The sequence below is a fragment of the Lithobates pipiens genome, unplaced genomic scaffold (genome assembly GCF_037356315.1).
Source record: "Lithobates pipiens isolate NorthernLeopardFrog02 unplaced genomic scaffold, aLitPip1_a1.2 Scaffold_22, whole genome shotgun sequence".
Taxonomy (NCBI): domain Eukaryota; kingdom Metazoa; phylum Chordata; class Amphibia; order Anura; family Ranidae; genus Lithobates; species Lithobates pipiens.
The window spans coordinates 299,696,882-299,719,787 of NW_027507784.1; the positions used below are offsets into that span (position 1 = coordinate 299,696,882).

Here is a 22,906-nt window from a genome sequence, read left to right on the forward strand (position 1 = left end):
CACTAGAGGGTGCTACACAAAATTCTATAGATTACAGTATTCATTAGATTTGATCAGTGTCTAAACTGTATTTTATCAGCTCTGAAACTGTATAAATAAAGGACACTTGGTGAACTGAACAATTATGTAGGCTACAGTTATTAACCTCTCCAGGAAATGCTAATTCCCTAGCTGTCATGATGACCCAATGGGGTTAGTTTACCCAAGGCAAATGGACTGTTCTCTTTGCAAGGGAAATTGCACTTTGAAAGGAAATATGTGCAAAAGCTTAATGGATGTGTTGACTTCCATTGTCTATTCATGTGCAAGAAAAGATGCTGTTTCTTTTTAGACAAAGAGTAATCAAGCAACTCTTCTCTTTATTGTCTTGCTCCCTTTTTCATTCTTTCCCCTCTATCTACCTTCAATACTTTCTTTCTATGCCCCTTTCTATCTTTTGTTTTTCTATGTTAATTTTTTCCACTCCACCTAACTAATTTGAATTCCCAATGCTATTATATAACATACTCAAATAACTTGAACTGTGTGTTTTTCTCATTTACTTCCAATTTGCTTACACAAATGGACAACCATGGACACGCTTGAACGAATCCTTCCAGCTACCACACATTCCCACTGGCCAATGTTTAAGATCCACAAAAGGAAAATATGAATGGCCCTATTAGCTAAAAACAAAGTCCTTAATTGTAAAAGTCTGTACTATAAATGAAAAGTCCATATATCAAATGTATAGAAGCAAGATTAGCGGCAGCTCCCCATAGAGGCAAGCAATTCTCTGTAGGAAAGAAAAGGGATACAAGAGGACGCCAGACTAAGTGTAGAAGGTAAAAAAACGACTGGGTTTTATTAAAAGCCAAATGGCAACTTACATAGGTAGTAGACTATCTACCATCTATGTAAGTTGCCATTTGGCTTTTAATGAAAGCCAGTCATTTTTAACCTGCTACACTTAGTCTTGTGCCCCCTTGTGTCCTCTTTTGTTTCCTACAGTGGTTAAGATCTACAGAGGGAACCCATACAAAAACAGGTCTTGACAAAACTGATCATTCACTTAAGTAGAAAGGCCATAGGCCTTAATACTCCTAATTTGGGAAGATCAATTCCATAGCACTCCATGTCTACCTGAGCGTCTGGTCACTCAACAAATTTTCTAGGCGAGGCTGACCAAGAAGAAACCCCACACAACAGCCTGCAAAGATGGTGTGATGTCTTCTGAGTCTGCCAGACAGCTGAGGAATTTTGTCCCACAATGACTGAAAGGACGGGGTGCAAGGAAACACCTCCAGAAGGGGTAGGCAAAGGAAGAGATAAATACTCTGGTAGCCCACTGAGTTAAACATGGCCAGAAAAGCTGAGGATAACTGAAAACATCCTCCCCTGTACAGGAGAAATACCTCTAGAGCAACTCTACTAGAACACTGCTAAAGAGAAATTCTGCCTTCCCTAATGCCTAGCCATAGGTCTAAGCCCCTGTACACACGGTTGGAGATTTCCACAACCAAATCCGTTGGATTTTGTCCGTCGGATCTTGTCCGAAACTGTTGCATACACACGGTCGGACAAAGTTGGCGAAAAATCCGATCTTTCTGAACGTGATGACGTAATTTCATTACGATGGGACTACGTTCAGGCTAGTAGCCAATAGCTTTGATGTAGGAATTTGATCTGAGCATGCGTGGCACTTGGTCCGATCAAAATTGTCTACACATGATCGGAGTATGTCCGACCGGCCCAGGTGGTCGGAAAATATTTCCAACATGTTGGAAAATTGGGTCCGACGGATATTCAGACGGAATCAATCCGATGCATACCACACACAGTCGGATTATCCAACGACACGGTCCGATAGGACACATTCCGACAGATTCTCCGACAAGGGCTAAGGATGCTCTTAAATGCCCAGATCCAGCATCAAATCACCAGCGTGTGTGTTATAATGAACAGGAGACTTATTTATACAACCAAAAGCAAATGCCTAGTTGGAAGCCAAAACAAGAGAATAAACTTGAGTTCCTTCCTCAATATGCATCAAATCTGTCATTGAAAGAGGGCCTAATCCTAGTTGAATGAGTCCCCTGCTATCAAAAAAGGGTTCTCCGTGCCTTTCTGATGTTACCTGCAACAGGCCACCATTACACCACCTCGAGGACAAATAACCACTTGCATACTACCAGATACAACCTAATTAGAACCCCGGTGTTACCAACCTATTAATATGAAGGGACACCCATATCTAAGATAGGCCCAACCCATAATTCTCCACAATTCTGAACCAGCACTGCCTTCAAAGACCCAATAGACTCCCTGCCTGCTGCTATACCAAGAATGAAAACAGACCCAGAAAAAAAAAGGAAATGACCAGCCAAAACCTAAGTATAGAGAACCAACTAAACACCCACCAGCACCTCAAAAAAGGCAGGAAGCTCCCACCAACCAAAAAGCAAACCAAGCGAAGGATGGTGGGAGAAACCTGTCTGATGTGGCACAAGCTATGAATGGGCTCCAACAAGATCGCCCCTCCTCTTTACCCACTACAGGACTCACCCTATGCCCTGGACCCTCCAATCAAGTAAGCACACTACCTCTTTCAAAACATCACCCCACTAATACTCCGCCTCTTCTGCACACCCCACTCATGTTGGCCCTCCTCCTCGCTTCATTTTGAGACAGGGCATGAACTTTTTAGTTGGAACTCTGAATTGGTTTCAAACATGTTTATAGCGACCGGTGGACTGGTCTGTTCTAAGGTCTCTGGAAGGTCAAAGCTAGACCTGCAGGGAGTGGTACTGGAGCACACTTTGAACCTCTGCAGCCAGCATCCTCAAGATATCAGTAAATCAGGCCACAAAGTCTAAAATGACTGCAGTAGGGGCCCCTTACCTAACAGAGCTGAAGAAGACGCAGATGATTCATGCCTTATAACTACAGGGTCACTGGAATCCAGATCACAGGCGTTGGTTTCCTCAAAGGATACATGTAGATGTAAAGTATAAGCTAGGGCCCCCTATAGTAGCAGAAATTACCTCTTTGTGCCTATGTACAGGCATGCTGCAGCCACATGGCAGCAAACAACTTGCCCAAAAATGTGAGGCAGGGTCTTGGGTACTCACAAACCCAAGCAGCTGGCGCTGATGGTATTGGGGGCAAAACTGACAAGTTCATTCTAGGAACAAGCCAATATTCAAGTTTCACATGACCCTATGCAAAGCAGGAACAGCAATGGGATAATGCTTTGTCTCTGCTGAGTGGCAAGACAGAGTGACATTCCACCTAGTGCATGGGCTCAGTTCCTCAGCATTAGCCCTTACTGCAGGGAGAAACAGTGGTGTGAAAACAACACAGGGGTGCTGCTTTAGCAAGGTATCTCCTATTGCTTCAGCATGACCAGCGTTACTCACAAAGTCAGTCTACATAGACAGGATCAAACCTGAGGATCTGCAATGCAATTTTTCCAAAGGGGTCATCAACAACCATAAAAAACATACCCATTCTACCACATTTTAATATTGTTCGTGTCCTCGTTGGAGAGATCTACCGCTGTATTCTAAAAGGTTCTACAGCTAGCTATCACAGTAGACTCAAAGTCTCACTGCAAAGTACCATAATGCAGAGCCCCATGCCCATTTGAGATCATGTTTTGATGCATTTGTATTATGTTTGCTATACGTTTGATATGTTTACCACACATTTGCATCAAGTTGCATAGCCATAGAGGAATAAAATCAAAGTACAAACTCAGCTCAAACAACTGATCTAATAGGCCATCTACTCAAGCACTTACAGTATCTCAAAATCCCAAAGTTTTTTTTTCCTTTTTGAATAGAGAAGGCAATGGTTAAAATGCCTGTCAGGCTTTTTTACCGCGTCCCATTGAGGAGATTTCCTATTATTTCCTGTTCCGGAGACAAGTGTAACATTTTGGCTTTCCCATCATCCCATCACATTCTGTCCCCGTGACAAAGTCACCAAGACAAAGAAGAAGAATCTCCTCAGGGGGATACAGGTAGTAAATAGTCCACAAATGCGATATATTGTATACCTTGATTGAGTGATAGTACAACAGTAGCTCCCACTTCTCCGTCCCGTGCTGCGCCCCGGTCTGATATCCTCTCGTGATTTCCTCAGACTGAAATATTCCGTTAACTTTCCAAATGAAGACATGCTGCCACTCTATAGGTTCATCTGCCAATGACCTGACCCTCTGCCCACAAAGTCTGGGCAGGTTGGATGATGATCCTGGACGCATTCCCCGAGACAGCCCAGCGGAGCTGCCCTTCAACAACCAAAGCTTCCAGCCTTGACAGAGGTCACATCGGGACAGTAAAAACTGAAGACGCTATGGATTTTATGTTAAAGAGAATAACCAACCAGAAAGACACAGCACAGTTCCAACATGTCATTAAAATGAAACTCCAGCCAAAACCCTGTTCAGTTCAGCCAAGTGGTGGAGAGTTAGAAACTCTGCCAGGTTTTTTTTTTTAAACCCTGCGCCTCCTTGTGGAAGTTTCTACTCCCTGTGTGGTCAGAACACGAAGATAGAAGTTTCATATGCATACCTGGTAAAATCATGAGATCAAGACTCAGATAGGGTCGAAATGCATTGTAAAACCTCAAGCTATAACCTAATTTTTTTTTTTTTATCATGTGAAGCAAGTCTGTAACTTGCTTTTAATTGATGAAGTAAAGATGCAAGTTTTATTCATCATAATGGGATATGCTGATCAACTTTGATTTAGACCTATGAATTTATGTGCTGAAGACCACACACTGCATACTATGGTTTCAAGTAGAAGTTCCACCTATAATTACCCAATAAACATTAAACAGCCATATAATGCATGCACTTTGAGAAATGCGTAGCACCATGTTTGATTTCTGTCCGCACTCCCGTTGCCCGGGAATCAGCACTGGAATCTGCGAGCAAAAACATGCAACTATGTCTTTGACAGAATCAGGACACGGGACCCAGTCAGGGTTTGCAAGACATGGATAGTATGGGAGGCTGAGCAACACCAAGAGTTCCATGGTGTTGCTCGTAAATGGACAGCAGTTTCTAATGCTAATATCTGGATAACTTAAATGTGGACAGATGTCAAACATGGTGCTATACATTTATTAAAGTGGTTGTAAACCCTTACAACACACTTTGACCTACAGGTAAGCCTAGATTAAGGCTTACCTGCAGGTCCAAGAAATATCTCCTAAACCTACACGGTTTAGGAGATATTTGCCAAAAGACAGGCACCGCTGTCTACGGCGCATGCGCCGCAGACAGCGGCGCGCAGGTGCACTGAGCCCGCCGCGGTCAACGGCGATATGCCGCGAGTGGCGGCTCCCATGCGCATGCGCGGGAGTGACGTCATCGCAGCTTCGCCGAATGACAGCGGCGGAGCGGTAAGACCCACCGAGAAGATGGATGCGCCGGACTACAGGGGACAGCGGTGACTTCGCTGGCTCCTGTGTCAGGTAAGTGACACATAATGGACTACTATGTGATGCATAGTAGTCCATTATGCTTTACCTTTGCAGGGAATGAAAGAGGAAGTAAACCCATCAGGGTTTACTTCCTCTTTAAGGCACATGTGTAATATGGCCATTTAACATACAGTGCGTAGAGTAACTCTAGGGTGAACTTCCACTTTAACGTTACTGAGAAGAACCAGAAAAAAAAAGGGTGAGTTTGTCTTACTCTGAGAACATGAAGAGAGAAGACATTTTTCCAATGGGGTCACCAACAACCATAAAAAACATATCCATTCTACCACATTTTAATATTGTTTGTGTCCTCGTTGGAGAGATCTACCCCTGTATTCTAAGTGGTCACCAAGAGAAGTTTGACTAAGGTTCCATTTTAAGAAAACAAGGAAAACTTTAGTCAAATGTAATGTGGGTTGCACATAATAAACATTCATAAATTGTACAAAATAACTTTTTGGCCTTGACTACTGATGTAGTGTCTACAGCTAATTAGTCATCAGGGCAGGTTAGAGAGTTGGGGGTAAGATTGGGGGTTTTTATAAACTGTTTGTTAACAAAAACATACATAAAATTGCGCAAAGATTTCCTTAAAAGCCCATTTTTATTAACCACTTGCCTACTGGGCACTTAAACCCCCCTCCTGTCCAAACAAATTTTCAGCTTTCGGTGCTCTCACACTTTGAATGACAATTACTCAGTCATGTAATACTGTACCCAAATTAATTTTTTGTCCTTTTTTTCATACAAATAGAGCTTTCATTTGGTGGTATTTGATCACCTCTGGGTTTTTTATTTTTTGCGCTATAAATGAAAAACGACCGAAAATTGTTTCTGTGATAACATTTTGCAAATTATTAGTTTTTTTTCATGAATTTTGGCCACAATTTATACGGCTACATATCTTTGGTAAAAATAACCCAAATTAGTGGATATTATTTGGTCTTTGTGAAAGTTAGAGAGTCTACAAGTTGTGGTGCAAATCATAAAAAATCTGATGTACTGGTGGCCTATCTCATTTCTTGCCACCCGAACAAGCCAGGAAAGTACAAATACCCCCCAAATGACCCCTTTTTTGAAAACAGACATTCCAAGGTATTTAGTAAGAAGAATGGTGAGCTTTTTGATGTTGTAATTTTTTCCCACAAGTCTTTGCAAAATGAAGATTTTTTATTTTTTTCCCCACAAAATTGTCATTGTAATAGGTTATTTTTTATTGGTGTTTTACTGTGTGTGTGTTCTCACTAACGCTGCAGCTGCAGCCGTTCATCTCTCCCTCCTCACACGCTGTCTCTGTGTGGAGGGAGAGCCGGCGATGAGAGATGATCTCATATGTTTACATATGAGATCACCTCTCATTGGATAGGCTGATCGAGTGCTAAATGGCCGATGTGATTGGCCATTTAGCATGATCTGTGATTGGCTGTGTCCAAGGGACATGGCCAACACAGAACTTCCCTGATGTGCGCCCGTGGTGGCACGCAGAGGGGAAGTCAACAGGCAGTTAGCGTCTGCGCTGTAGCCATCCTTTGGCTATAGCACGAACGCGAAGTGGTTAAACAATAGGTTAAGATTTTGTGTCCATATAACAACAAATACACTCATGACCTAAATCTTATAGTCCTTAGTCTCATAGTGGTATTGTATTGGTGGATCCAAACATGTTTTACTGGTTAGGGCACTGGAGCCACGAGGGGAAGTGCACGCCGCAGATGAAAGTGTTCTCTGCGTAGTGACACTATGGGGGTGATTTACTAAGAAGAAGGCACTGCACAAGTTCATACATTAATTGGTGCGCCAGAAAAGTTATTTATTCAACGTGCGAAGCAGGCGCACATTGAATCGCAAATAACGATAATAAATACCCACATATGTAAACTGCAACTGGCGCTAGGCTAACTGCGGTTTTCTCATTGATAATAGGGAACGTCCAATAAAATTGGTTACTTTCATCTCATTGGATGTGTCTTGTTAGGCAATTAGTAGGTGTACTCAGTTAATTAACCCTTTTGATGCTAATCTCAATCCTATTACTAATATATCTTTTGACATTTTTTTTTTTTTTTTTTACCCAAATCTTTCACTACATTACAAAGAACAGAGAAGAGTTTCTGAACCCAATAGATTAATATTTTAAGATCTTGATCTGAAAAGGTGACCATACAATCAGTTAGAATTATAATTATAAATTAGATTTAGTGCAAGAGCCTATTTGATTTCCTATAATTTGAATTAATTGTTCAAGTGCATCTTCCTATACCATATTTTGCTAAATATCGAGTTGTACAGAGATTGGCCAATCAGATTGCATAGTGCATGACCATCTTAAGTGCCAAATTTGGAATGTACAATGTACAGTATCTCACAAAAGTGACTACACCCCTCATTATTTTGTAAATATTTTGTTATATCTTTTTATGTGACAACACTGAAGAAATTACACTTTGCTACAATGTAAAGTAGTGAGTGTACAGCTTGTATAACAGTGTAAATTTGCTGTCCCCTCAAAATAACTCAACACACAGCCATTAATGTCTAAACTGCTGGCAACAAAAGTGAGTACACCCCTAAGTGAAAATGTCCAAACTGGGCCCAATTAGCAATTTTTCCTTTCCTGTGTCATGTGACTCATTAGTGTTACAAGGTCTCAGGTGTGAATGGGGAGCAGGTGTGTTAAATTTGGTGTTATCTCTCTTACTCTCTCATACTGGTCACTGGAGGTTTAACATGGCACCTCATAGCAAAAAACTCTCTGAGGATCTGAAAAAAAAGAATTGTTGCTCTACATAAATATGGCCTAGACTATAATAAGATTGCCAAGACCCTGAAACTGAGCTGCAGCACGGTGGCTAAGATCATATAGCAGTTTAACAGGACAGGATCCTCTCAGAACAAACCTTGCCATGGTCGACCAAAGAAGTTGAGTGCACGTGCTCAGCATCATATCCAGAGGTTGTCTTTGGGAAATAGGCTTGGGTGCTGCCAGCATTTCTGCAGAGGTTGAAGGGGTGGGGGTCAGCCTGTCAGCGCTCAGACCATACGCCACACGCTGCATCAAATTGGTCTGCATGGCTGTTGTCCCAGAAGGAAGCCTCTTCTAAAGATGATTCACAAGAAACTCCACAAACAGTTTGCTGAAGAAAAGCAGACTAAGGACATGGATTACTGGAACCATGTCCTGTGGTCTGATAAGACCAAGATAAACTTATTTGGTTCAGATGGTGTCAAGCGTGTGTGTCGGCAACCAGGTGAGGAGTACAAAAAAGTGACACTTGCCTACAGTCAAGCATGGTGGTGGGAGTGTCATGGTCTGGGGCTGCATGAGTGCTGCCAGCACTGAGGAGCTACAGTTCATTGAGGGAACCATGAATGTCAACATGTACTGTGACATACTCAAGCAGAGCATGATCCCCTCTCTTTGGAAACTGGGCCGCAGGGCAGTATTCCAACATGATAAAGACCCCAAACACACCTCCAAGACGACCACTGCCTTGCTAAAGAAGCTGAGGGTAAAGGTGATTGACTGGCCAAGCATGTCTCCAGACCTAAACCCTATTGAGCATCTGTGGGGCATTCTCAAATGGAAGGTGGAGGAGCACAAGGTCCCTAACATCCACCAGCTCCATTATTTCATCATGAAGGCGTGGAAGAGGACTCCTGTGGCAACCTGTGAAGCTCTGGTGAACTGCATGCCCAAGAGGCAGTGCTGGAAAATAATGGTGGCCGCACAAAATATTGACACTTTGGGCCCAGTTTGGACATTTTCACTTAGGGGTGTACTCACTTTTGTTGCCAGAGGTTTAGACATTAATGGCTGTGTGTTGAGTTATTTTGAGGGGACGGCAAATGTACACCTTAAGGCCCCTTTCACACTGGGGCAGTGGATGCGTCGGCGGTATTTGGCAGCGTTTTACCATCAATTTCGCGCTTTTACCCCCCCCCCCCCGCTAAGAAAGAGAACCCCCGAGAAAGAGTTAGAAAACAGCCACAAAAGGGTTAAAACCACTGCAAAGCACTGCAATAGCCTCGCTGCCTCCTTCACCGCTCCAAAGATGCTGCTAGAAGGACTTTTTTTAACATCCTGCCAGCGCACCGCTCCAGTGTGAAAGTCCTCGGGGCTTTCACATTGAAGAGGCAATAGCAACTCTTGCAGGTGCTATTTTTAGCGCTGTAGCGCCTGCAAAACACCCCAGTGTGAAAGGGGTGTTATAGAAGCTGTACACGCACTACTTTACATTTCAGCAAAGTGTAATTTCTTCAGTGTTGTTACATGAAAGATATAATAAAATATTTACAAAAATGGGAGGGGCGTACTCACTTTTGTGAGATACTGTAGATGTGCAATGACCCACTTGTATTTTTCTAATGATATTTCTTGGGCATTATACAAGGCACATGAAAAAACACCTTTTTTCCACACACACTAGAGAGATCGGGAATTTTCAAACTATGGCTCTCCAGCTGTTGCTGAACTACACATCCCATGAGGCATTGTAAAACTCTGACATTCACAGGCATGATGGGAATTGTAGTTCCTGAACAACTAGAGAGCCATAGTTTGAAGACCCCTGTGCTAGACCATTATTATGCCTACAGAATTGGGAGTTTGGCATTAACATCTACCCAACTGTCTCTTTTCAGGGCAAGGTATAGAATGCAAGCTTTATAAAACATAGGTTTGTGTACTAATGAGGCAATTAAAAACACATGCACAATCCATGAAACACACAAAATGCAAGTTCACCCAATGTAGAGACAGAACTTCAAAGTGGGTACACCTGTTAAGGATATCCTTACGTTTATAACCCAAAAAACACTCTTGGAGCATGCCCAGAAAAATCCAAGTGCTGTTCGTACACAAAAAAAAAAGTCCCCGGGCATGCCCAGACCAACACAAATAGTGATGGACGAACGTTTCGCCCGGCGGTCGTTTCGCGGCGAATTTCCGACTTTCGCCGTCCGCGGGTTCGAACGCCTTTTTCCGTCGTTCGCCCCGGCGGACTTACGTGTTTAATGTATACAAGAACTTTAACCTTTCGTGACACGTTTATCATGTGTTACAGGACAACCAATTGAGACATGACAGCTCATGGACACTTGGACATTCCCCCTAACCTATAAATACACCCGATCCGGTGGCCATTTTACATTCTTTCTTCTGTCACTGTAGGGAAAGGATCCTGTGTGGAGTAGGGACAGAGAAAACGCTAGCTATTTGGTACACAAAAGTTCTTTTCAGGACTGGTATAGGTGTTAGGTCAGCAGCCTGAGTTTCTTTTGTCAGTTTAGATAAAGGGACAGAGCGCTGTATGCTGCTATTTTAGGGACAGCTCAGCCAGATTAGTCTTTCTTCATCATCATCATCATCATCATCATTAGCTGTTACTATCAGGTCCACAAAAGAGCTGTTCCAGCTAATCGTTCCAGCCTACTCTTTTTTGCCAATTTGTATAGGGACAGGCAGGAAGCAGTGTGTCAGGCAGTGAGGATAATTTTAAAGACTTGCTGTTACTATTAGTTCCACAAAGGTTCTTTTCAGGACTGGTATCAGTGGTACGGTAATAGGCTTGTACACGTATAATATTCTTTCTTCCAAATATAGAAAGAATATTATACTTGACTGCTGCCCTTCTGCTGCAGTCTGCTAATCATTCACAACTCACTTGTTCCACAAAGCTCTTTATCAGGACTGGTAACTTGGTCTGTCTAGGGTGCTACGGTACATAGGCTTGGGTGCGGTACAGTCTGCTGTTCTGTAAGGACCGCTATCGGTCCACAATACATAGGGTTGCCGTGCACTACTGCTGACCGCTGCCCTATACTGCAGCAGTCCTTCAGCGGTATAGGGACTGACGCACAGTCTGCTAAACACTAATACACAACCTGCTTGGTCCACAAAAGTTCTTATAAGGACTGGTAACTTGGTATAGGGTGCTACGGTACATAGGCCTGAGTGCGTTACAGTCTGCTGTTCTGTAAGGACCGCTATCGGTCCACAATACATAGGGTTGACGTGCACTACTGCTGACCGCTGCCCTATACTGCAGCAGTCCTTCAGCGGTATAGGGACTGACGCACAGTCTGCTAAACACTAACACACAACCTGCTTGGTCCACAAAAGTTCTTATAAGGACTGGTAACTTGGTATAGGGTGCTACGGTACATAGGCCTGAGTGCAGTACAGTCTGCTGTTCTGTAAGGACTGCTATCGGTCCACAATACATAGGGTTGCCGTGCACTACTGCTGACCGCTGCCCTATACTGCAGCAGTCCTTCAGCGGTATAGGGACTGACGCACAGTCTGCTAAACACTAATACACAACCTGCTTGGTCCACAAAAGTTCTTATAAGGACTGGTAACTTGGTATAGGGTGCTACGGTACATAGGCCTGAGTGCAGTACAGTCTGCTGTTCTGTAAGGACCGCTATCGGTCCACAATACATAGGGTTGCCGTGCACTACTGCTGACCGCTGCCCTATACTGCAGCAGTCCTTCATTGGTATAGGGACTGACGTACAGTCTGCTAATCACTAACACACAACCTGCTTGGTCCACAAAAGTTCTTATAAGGACTGGTAACTTGGTATAGGGTGCTACGGTACATAGGCCTGAGTGCGTTACAGTCTGCTGTTCTGTAAGGACCGCTATCGGTCCACAATACATAGGGTTGCCGTGCACTACTGCTGACCGCTGCCCTATACTGCAGCAGTCCTTCAGCGGTATAGGGACTGACGCACAGTCTGCTAAACACTAACACACAACCTGCTTGGTCCACAAAAGTTTTTATAAGGACTGGTAACTTGGTATAGGGTGCTACGGTACATAGGCCTGAGTGCAGTACAGTCTGCTGTTCTGTAAGGACCGCTATCGGTCCACAATACATAGGGTTGACGTGCACTACTGCTGACCGCTGCCCTATACTGCAGCAGTCCTTCAGCGGTATAGGGACTAAGAGTTTTGTCACAGGGTGATTTAAAAAATGACAGGCAGAGGAAGAGGCAGGCCCTTCCGCAGGGGTGGTAGGGGTAGGGCAGGAGCAACAGCCTTGAGCCAAAGTGGGAAGTTGCAGAAGGTGCGTTCAATTACTTTAAAGGACGCACCAGACTTGGTTGAGTGGCTCACTCAGCCTTATTCTTCTGCACCCTCCTCATCCTCTCGATCTGCACCCTCTTCTTCACTCTCTGCTATGTGCACCCCCAAAGACACTACCACCAACAACACCACCACCACCACATACCTTCCGCTTGAGTGCAAATGGGGGCCTTCATGCTCCAGTGTTTTAATAGGGACCCCCGTATAAAAAGCATGAGGGTCAAGGACCAGTACTGGGTGGCAACGTACTTAGATCCCCGGTACAAACACAAAATGGCGGAAATGTTACCGCCGTCGCAGAGGGCTGTCAGAATGCAGCACTTCCAGGCCTTGCTTCGAGAAATGCTGCATTCTGCTTTTGCGTGCGCTGGCAGAGGAGCAATTCCCACTCCCAGAGAAGGATTTGCGGGTACCAATCCAACAGCGCCTGCAAGAAGAGGCCGGTTTGAAGATGTGTTGGTGACTTCGGATATGAGGTCATTCTTTCAGCCGACCCATCGACAGGTGTCATCCGGATCCAGCATCAGGGAACGCCTAGACCGTCAGGTGTCCGACTACATTGGGTTAACGGCCGATGTGGACGCTCTGAGGAGTGATGAACCCCTAGACTACTGGGTGGGCAGGCTTGACCTCTGGCCAGAGCTTGCCCAATTTGCAATCGAACTGTTGGCTTGCCCCTCATCCAGTGTCCTGTCCGAAAGGACGTTCAGCGCAGCAGGGGGGATTGTGACCGATAAGCGTACTCGCCTAGCTCACGACAGTGTTAACTACCTCACATTTCTAAAAATGAATGAGGCATGGATCTCGGAGGAATTCAACACATGTGATCAGTAGACCATGTATATGTCTATAAACAATTTTTGGAATCAAGCACACAGACCTTCTTAATTCATTTGGCTCACTTCCCTGACCCAAAAAAGCACACCGTACTATATGCCCCTACCCTCCTCTTTGAAGAGGTTGAGCGGTGTCATATTTCTACTGGGGCTGCTTATTATGAGGGGTTCCCACCATCCCTGTGCTGTGCTGACTTCCTCCTGGGTGTTCTTATTATGAGGGGCTCCCACCATCCCTGTGCTGTGCTGACTTCCTCCTGGGGGTTCTTATTATGAGGGGATCACACCATCCCTGTGCTGTGCTGACTTCCTCCTGGGGCTGCTTACGGTGCTGCTGTCAGCGCTGTATGTCACGGAGCTGCTGTCAGCGCTGTATGTCACGGAGCTGCTGTCAGCGCTGTATGTCACGGAGCTGCTGTCAGCGCTGTATGTCACGGAGCTGCTGTCAGCGCTGTATGTCACGGAGCTGCTGTCAGCGCTGTATGTCACGGTGCTGATGTCAGTGCTCTGTATTACGGTGCTGCTGTCAGTGCTCTGTATCTCCTGCACCCTCTTGTTTGCCTACCCTGGTCCCTGACCTTCCCTCTCCTCCATTGCCTTCATTAGCTCCATAGTCCTGAATTGTCAGAACAATTTCCCAAATAAAAAAAAAATGCTTGTAGTTATCGATCCCAAATTCACCTCATACATGTATTATGCTATTGTCCAGGTGGTGGGACTACGTGCTACCCCCTAATAATTACCCCGTGGCCGCAAATTCGACCTAAAGGTTTGCGAAATTCGCCTCCCATTGAAGTCAATGGAGCCCGCGGCGAACGGTCGTTTTCGCGAACGTTTGTGTCCGTTCGCGTTTCGCGTTCGCGAAACGTCCCGTCGGAAGTTCGTCCATCACTAAACACAAATGCATTTCACACACAGCTAGCACAAAATAAGCCACCCCCCTGTGCAAAATTAAGGACATCATCCAGCATGCTACAAAATTACAGAAGGGACAACCACACCCCGGTCCAGGGGGGCAAACAAAGAGCCTAACATGGGCAAAAGCTATACAACAAATACTATTGCCGTCTATGAGAAATTACTTGGTAATTTCGCTGGTCCCCACGTGGCTGGTTTATATTCTAGTTATTGGCCTTAAAATGGTAATGTGTCCCAATTTGGACAATGCCAAAAATGAAACAAGGAGCAGTGCCTTAAAAAATGCAAAATTGCTTAAAAGCTAGTGTAGCGGATGACATTTGGGATCAAATGTCACACGCTTGTAAATTTTGTTTTTGGCCTCAGAACGGTAAAGGTTCTGAGGGTTAATTGTGTAGGTAGGCCTTAACACCAGTCTGGCCAGGCTGTGCTTGGAAGTTCTGCCTGGTCATGTGGTGAGGGGCACATGACAGGCTAGAACTAAGTCTAGTTGGGTGTTTGGGTATCGGTCTTCTCGGAGCCAATCGGTGGGAGTGCCGGGGCCCGCTGAGGAGTCTGGGAAGGGCTACTTAAACGGGTGTGGGTCACGTGTTCGGGGTTCCGGAGTTGTTAGAGAGGCCCGCGTGATCTGGTCTGGTTCCAGGACCGGGGTAGCCCCATGAGGGGTCCCGGTCACGGGGTGTTCAACACCCTGCAACATGATCCTGTCAGTGGCCCCTGATAGACCTGCCTGGTCTGGGGTAGGGATCCGTCTGTTCCCGAGTCTTGGAACCTGCTGGTCCGAGGCGCAGTAACTGAGGGAGGATTCAAGGTGTCCGGTGTGCTCTCGGCTTGGAGGGACACCGCAGCTCGTGGAAGTGACCGGGGGAGGACTCTTCGGAGGAGGGCCGGCAAGTGGCATCCTGAGAACTGCCTGGTTACTGAGTTGAGAAGGACATTGACAAATTCACACTTTTCCAGTACCATAAAGGAAACGTTCCAGGTACGGAGCAAAAAGGTTCCTGGTTGCCCTTAGTTATTTGTTCAAGTTTGAGTCAACGTGCTGACTGCCCCTGATCTCTGGCTAGAGATCTGTTCAGCCTAGAAGTACCCAGCTGCGAGTGGCTACTCTCTGGGTGGAAATAGAGACTTTGCTAGACCTACAGTTCAAGGCGTCTAAGTTCTTCACCCGTGCCCTCTGTTCCCTAAGAGACTGTGTTAATTGAAAGTTCTACTGCAGAATAAAACCTTTTTGAAAGGACTTCATCTGTGTCAGTGTACAAGTCGTTGGGTATCAACCCTGGGAACCCCTAGAAGTGGAAGAGCAGGCCAAGAGAAGGTAACCGGTAAGCCCATTAAGTCAAGGCCGTCCTGCAACTGGTTATGGCCACTACACTAGTATCTTGGGTGGGGGGCTTACTCTGCCTGTAAAGTGGTGCATCTCTGTAGCATGTAACCAAAATGCTGTTTCAAAGATGTATGGGTTTAGAGAAAACTTACAAATCAGCAAAACAAAAAATAGCCTCCCCCCCCCCCACCCCCCAATACACAAAAGGCTATTTGGGTCTTTTAAGGCTTAAAATGAGAACCGTCACGTGAAAAATACCACCCCAAACTAAAAAAATATTGTTCCCATCCCACGTACTAACAAAAGGAGGGTGGATGCTTGGGGACAGGAGGGGCTCAGGCACCCCAAAAGTCAACCACCTTGTTCCCGTATTCAGGGGGACAAGGGCCTCTTCCACACAAACCTAGGCTGGCGTTGTGGGGGGCTGCAGACAGGGGGCTTTACAGAAGAAAGTCCCTTTAAACTAGTGGGTACAAGGTGCTTTGTGGTGGTTATTGGGTTGAGCCCAACATGCCCCAAAGGTAGACAGCTACGTTGAGTGCATGTGGCCTTGTATGGTTCGGGAGGGGGTTGGGTGATTGCTATTCTCGGCCCTTTCCTATTTGGCCCTGTTGTATGCTCTAAAAAAGGATGTGGCTTGGATTGGTGAAGGCAGCTCACAGCCTTTTGAGAATGGAGTGCAGTGCGGAGTTCCCCTTTAAAAGCAAAAGTTAGCCCATAGAAATCATATGCATTAGAGGGGGGAGGTTAAATTCCCCTTTAGGAGGAGCTAGAGAAGCGAGAGTCTTTTTACATAATTTTAATATGGTGCAAGTCACATGTTGGCAACGTAACATGCTAACATGACCTGTGTGCAAATATCCTTAAAAAAATACATAAAGGTGAACCAATGTAAAAAATTAATTGTCAGGTTTAGGGGTGCACCCGTTCAACCCATGCAATTGCATGTACGTTGCTTAACATTTACTAAGATTTTGGCCGCGCAGTGATAAAACGCATGTGAATGAGTGCAAGAGCCACTGTTTACATTGATCTCGCGCAGTTCTAAACTTACTTGCTGGCACAGCAGGATTTCTCTCAAAAAGTTACTTTCTCATTCTATTTTGGGCATATTTATTACTTGGGCAGTTGTTACTAAACTTCCTCACATGACCCCATAATATTGGCACCTCCATTTTCTGTCAATATTGATTTGGAGATGCCGTGCACCATGTCCATAATGGCGCACAGATTACATTCTCCCGTGCGCGAGATCACTACAGTAAATGGGGGATTCGCACTCTAATGCCCCGTACACACGATTGGAAATTCCGACAGCAAAAGTCCGATGTGAGCTTTTGGTCTGAAATTCCGATCGTCTGTACCAATTCCAGCGTGCAAAATTCCTATGCATGCTCGGAAACAATTCGACGCATGCTCTGAAGCATTGAACTTAATTTTCTTGGCTCGTCGTAGTGTTGTACGTCACCACGTTCTTGGCGGTTGAAAGTTCAGAGAACTTTTGTGTGACCGTGTGTATGCAAGCCAAGCTTGAGTGGAATTCCGTCGGAAAAACCATCCAAGTTTTTTCCGATGGAAAATCCGCTCGTGTGTACGGGGCACTATACTGGCGCACCATTTCGTAAATATGGAAATGTGCATTGGTCCTCGGTAGAGGCGCACGGCTTTTGTAAATCACCTCCTATATACCTCAGGGAGGATCTCATGCCCCGTGTGGTGATCTCTAGAAATACAATTTTTTGGTCCTTGTGTGCCTCCTGTGGTCACATAGAGCCCTTTATGATTTGATATCTTTGCGACCATCTTTGAATAGTTCAAACCTTAAATTCAAGCTACTTATGTGTAACCGCAGGAATGCCTTGATCATTATTGGATATTTCATCCCCTGAGGAAGCCCTAAGGGGTGAAACATGTCGAGATCCACCAGTACAATTCCGCTCTGAGACTAAGCACTATAAAAATTAGGTAATGAGTGCATTTGTTTTTTATATGGGCACGATATTTTAACCTAATGTTTAATAAACTTTTGAGGAAATCTTAGTGTTGTATAGTAGTGTATTGCACCCTAAAAATTCTATTTATTGCTCCTCATTGTCTTCTACACATTAGATGTATTACTAATGCTGTAGCTAAGTAATAATTCATCCACATCAGTACTTACTGATACATAACTGAAATACATTACAAAAGGCAACTCACAACTTTACAAAAGATGCACAAAAAAATCGAATCCATTTTAGATTGCTACAGAATATTTACTATGCATATTATTTAAAACATATGTCATCCTTCAAAATTAAAAACAATACAGAAGAAAAACCAATACAACATCCAGACCCACCTTCCTCTCCAGTCCATTCCACAAATTTTTTCATGGGTCTTCAAACTATGGCCCCCCAGTTGTTCAGGAACTACAATTCCCATCATGCCTAGTCATGTCTGTGAATGTCAGAGTTTTACAATGCCTCATGGGATGTGTCGTTTCACAACAGCTGGAGGGCCGTAGTTTGAGGATCCCTGTGTTAAATTATCGTAAATTACAAACACAAGAAAAAAGGAAAATGTTCTTTAAACGGAATCCCTCTAGTTTGTGATAATCCTCTGTAGGGGCGATATGTTGGCGATATGGATCAGCGGTGCATTATTATACTAGCGGGTCATAAGTAGAGCTGTCAGTTGCTATGTGAACACTCCATGGGTGTGAGGCCTTTTTAACTCAAATTTCACCCTTTTTTTATTAAATCTTCTGCTTCTGCTTTAAAATTCTTGTTTCATCAAATCTATCGTCTGTTGTTTCATGCGACTATCTATGTTTTTTTGTGAAGGCTTTAAAGACAATTTCCAGGAATCTTTTTATTTATCTATTTATAGTATAGTTGAGGATACATTTAACAATGTCAGGGGCCACAACATTTGCCAAAAAAAGAATTGAAAATATATACAATATAATAACACGATATTGTCAAAAGTATTGGGACATCTGCCTTTACACGCACATGACCTTTAATGGCTTCCCGGTCTTTGTCTGTAGGGCTCAATGTTAAGTTGGCCCTCCCTTTGCAGTTATAACAGCTTAATCTCTTCTCGGAAGGCTGTCCACAAGGTTTAGGAGTGTGTCTATGGGAATGTTTGATCATTCTTCCAGAAGCACATTTGTGAGGTCAGGCACTGACAATGTTGACACTGGACTCAGGCAATGTTGGACGAGAAGGCCTGGCTCACAGTCTTTGCTCTAATTCATCCTAAAGGTGTTCTATTGGGTTGAAGTCAGGACTGTCAAGTTCCTCCACCCCAAACTCGCTTATCCATGTCTTTATGAAGCTTGCTTTGTGCACTGGTGTTCAGTCATGTTGGAACAGGATCATCCCCAAACTGTTCCCACAAGATTGGGAGCATGAAATTGTCCAAATTTGTCTTGGTATGCTGACATCTTAAGAGATTCCTTCACTGGAACTAAGGGGTCAAGCCCAACCCTGAAAAACAATCCCACACCATAACCCCCCCTCCACCAAATGATATGGACCAGTGCACAAAGCAAGGTCCATAAAGACATGGATTAGCGGGTTTGGGGTGGAGGAACTTGACTGGCTTGTACAGAGTTCTGACCTCAACCTGAGAGAACACCTTTGGGATCAATTAAAAGTGGAGACTGGGAGACAGGCCTTCTCGTCCACATCAGTGCCTGACCTTAAAAATGTGCTTCTGGAAGAATGGTCAAACATTCCCATAGACACACTCCTAAACCTTGTGGACAGCCTTCCTAGAAAAGTGGAAGCTGTTATAGCTGCAAACTGTGGGCCAACTCAATGGTCACCACCATGTTTCATGGTGGGGATGGTGTGTTTGGGGTGATGTGCAGTGTTAGCTTTCTGCCAGACATAGAGTTTTGTTAGAGAACCTTCATGAACAAACAGCATCATGAAGGCCAAGGAACACACCAGACAGGTTAGGGAAAAAAGTTGTGGAGAAGTTTAAAGCAGGGTTGGGTGATAAAAATATATCTCAAGCTTTGAACAATCTCATGGAGCACAGTTCAATCCATCATACGAAAATGGAAAGAGTATGGCACCACTGCAAACCTACCAAGACATGGCTGTCCACCTAAACTGACTGGCTGGACAGGAGACCATTAATCAGAGAAGCAGCCAAGAGGTCCATGGTAACTCTGGAGGAGCTGCAGAGATCCACAGCTCAAGTGGGAGAATCTGTCCACAGGACAACTATTAGTCGTGCTCTTCACAAATCTGCCCTTTATGGAAGAGTGGCACAAAGAAAGCCATTGTTGAAAGAAAGCTATAAGAAGTCCCATTTGTAGTTTGCGAGAAGTCATGTAGGAGACACAGAAAACATGAAGGTGCTCTAGTCAGATAGACCAAAATTTAACTTTTTGCCCTAAAAGCAAAACACTATATGTGGTGGAAAATTAACACTGCACATCACCCTGAACACACCATCCCCACCGTGAAACATGGTGGTGGCAGCACCATGTTCTGGTGATGCTTTTCTTCAGCAAGGACAGGGAAGCTGGTCAGAGTTGATAGAAAGATGAATGGAGCCAAATACAGGGAATTCTTAGAATAAAACCTATTGGAGTCTGCAAAAGACTTGAGACGGGGCAGAGGTTCACCTTCCAGCAGGACAACAACCCTAAACATACAGCCAGAGCTACAATGGAATGGTTTAGATCAAAGCATATTCATGTGTTAGAAAAATTGTGCATATAAACTAATAAGCTGCCAACACTCCACTAGACATAGAGATACAATGCAAAAATCATATATGAATGTAGACCTTTGAAGTCCAATGTATAAATGAATATATGATGAATAAACAACCAATAACGTGAAAATGATGAAAAAATATTTTTTTATTTATATTTATTTTTTCATGGACTTGGATAGCTTGAATCAGCCTGCATTTTTTTACAGACTGTGTGTAAACAACAAAACAGATCTGTCTATAAATGCAGTTTTGATACCCATATGTATTCAGATTTGCTGGTACACTGAGCTGGAACATCCCCGGTTGTGTTCTGGAGTCTGGAGGGGACAGACATAAATGTCTGCACTCCTACTTTTCCCTTTGTGTTTAGTTTAAATGTATCAAGTACTCTTCTGCCACATTCACAGTGATCAGACCACGGAGCTCCCACATACACAGTGATCAGACCACAGAACTCCCACATACACAGTGATCAGACCACAGAACTCCCACATACACAGTGATCAGACCACAGAACTCCCACATACACAGTGATCAGACCACAGAGCTCCCACATACACAGTGATCAGACCACAGAGCTCCCACATACACAGTGATCAGACCACAGAGCTCCCACATACACAGCGATCAGACCACAGAACTCCCACATACACAGCGATCAGACCACAGAACTCCCACATACACAGTGATCAGACCACAGAGCTCCCACATACACAGTGATCAGACCACAGAGCTCCCACATACACAGTGATCAGACCACAGAGCTCCCACATACACAGCGATCAGACCACAGAACTCCCACATACAAAGTGATCAGACTACAGAGCTCCCACATACACAGTGATCAGACCACAGAACTCCCACATACACAGTGATCAGACCACAGAGCTCCCACATACACAGTGATCAGACTACAGAGCTCCCACATACACAGCGATCAGACTACAGAGCTCCCACATACACAGTAATCAGACTACAGAGCTCCCACATACACAGTGATCAGACCACAGAACTCCCACATACACAGTGATCAGACCACGAAGCTCCCACATACACAGTGATCAGACCACAGAACTCCCACATACACAGCGATCAGACCACAGAGCTCCCACATACACAGTGATCAGACCACAGAGCCCCCACATACACAGTGATCAGACCACAGAGCTCCCACATACAGAGTGATCAGACCACAGAACTCCCACATACACAGTGATCAGACCACAGAGCCCCCACATACACAGTGATCAGACTACAGAGCTCCCACATACACAGTGATCAGACCACAGAACTCCCACATACACAGTGATCAGACCACATAGCCCCCACATACACAGTGATCAGACCACAGAGCTCCCACATACAGAGTGATCAGACCACAGAACTCCCACATACACAGTGATCAGACCACAGAGCTCCCACATACAGAGTGATCAGACCACAGAACTCCCACATACACAGTGATCAGACCACAGAGCTCCCACATACACAGTGATCAGACCACAGAACCCCCACATACACAGTGATCAGACCACAGAGCTCCCACATACACAGTGATCAGACCACGGAGCTCCCACATACACAGTGATCAGACCACTGAGCCCCCACATACACAGTGATCAGACCACAGAGCTCCCACATGCACAGTGATCAGACCACAGAGTTCCCACATACACAGTGATCAGACCACAGAGCTCTCACATACACAGTGATCAGATGTCTTCATGACTTACAAACAGGTCACCTATCTTCATCGCTCTGACATCAGGACACGTCTTCCTCGCTCACAGACATCAGGGCACATGTCTTCTTCACTCATAAATATCAGGACACATGTCTTCATTACCCATAAATATCAGGACATATGACTTCATCATTTACATACAGTGCCTTGCAAAAGTATTCACTCCCCTTGGAATGTTTCGTGTTTTGTTGCCTCACAACCTGGAATTAACATGGATTGTTTGAGGATTTGCATCATTTCATTTACAGAACATGCCCACAACTTTGAAGATTTTTTTTTTCTGTGAAGCAAACGACAAATAGGACAAAATAACAGAAAAAGTCAATGTTCATTACTATTCACCCCCCTAAAGTCAATACTTTGTAGAGCCACCTTTTGCGGCTATCACAGATCCAAGTCGCTTTGGATAAGTCTCTATGAGCTTGGCACATCTTACCACTGGGACTTTTGCCCATTTCTCCTTGCAAAACTGCTCCAGCTCCTTCAAGTTGGATGGTTTGCACTTGTGAACAGCAATCTTTAAGTCTGACCCCAGATTTTCTATTGGATTGAGGTCTGGGCTTTGACTAGGCCATTCCAACACATTTACATGTTTCCCCTTAAACCACTCAAGTGTTGCTTTAGCAGTGTGTTTGGGGTCATTGTTTTACTAAAAGGTGGACCTCCGTCCTAGCCTCAAATCACACACAGAGTGGTACAGGTTTTGCTCAAGAATATCCCTGTATTTAGCACCATCCATCTTTCCCTCAACTCTGGCCAGTTTCCCAGTCCCGACTGCTGAAAAGCATCCC

The 22,906-nt window shown here is 44.6% G+C and overlaps 1 protein-coding gene across 1 annotated transcript in view; it reads right to left on the reverse strand.

Moving 5' to 3' along the window:
* The window catches only part of LOC143924770 (ankyrin repeat and fibronectin type-III domain-containing protein 1-like), a 552,097-nt gene that overhangs the window by 524,242 nt on the left and 4,949 nt on the right, over positions 1-22,906 (reverse strand). Inside the window, exon 2 of the mRNA XM_077449225.1 lies at positions 4,040-4,336. Within this exon, the coding sequence (XP_077305351.1) occupies positions 4,040-4,161 (122 nt within the window). The 5' untranslated portion in view covers positions 4,162-4,336. The remainder of the gene's footprint in view (positions 1-4,039; positions 4,337-22,906) is intronic.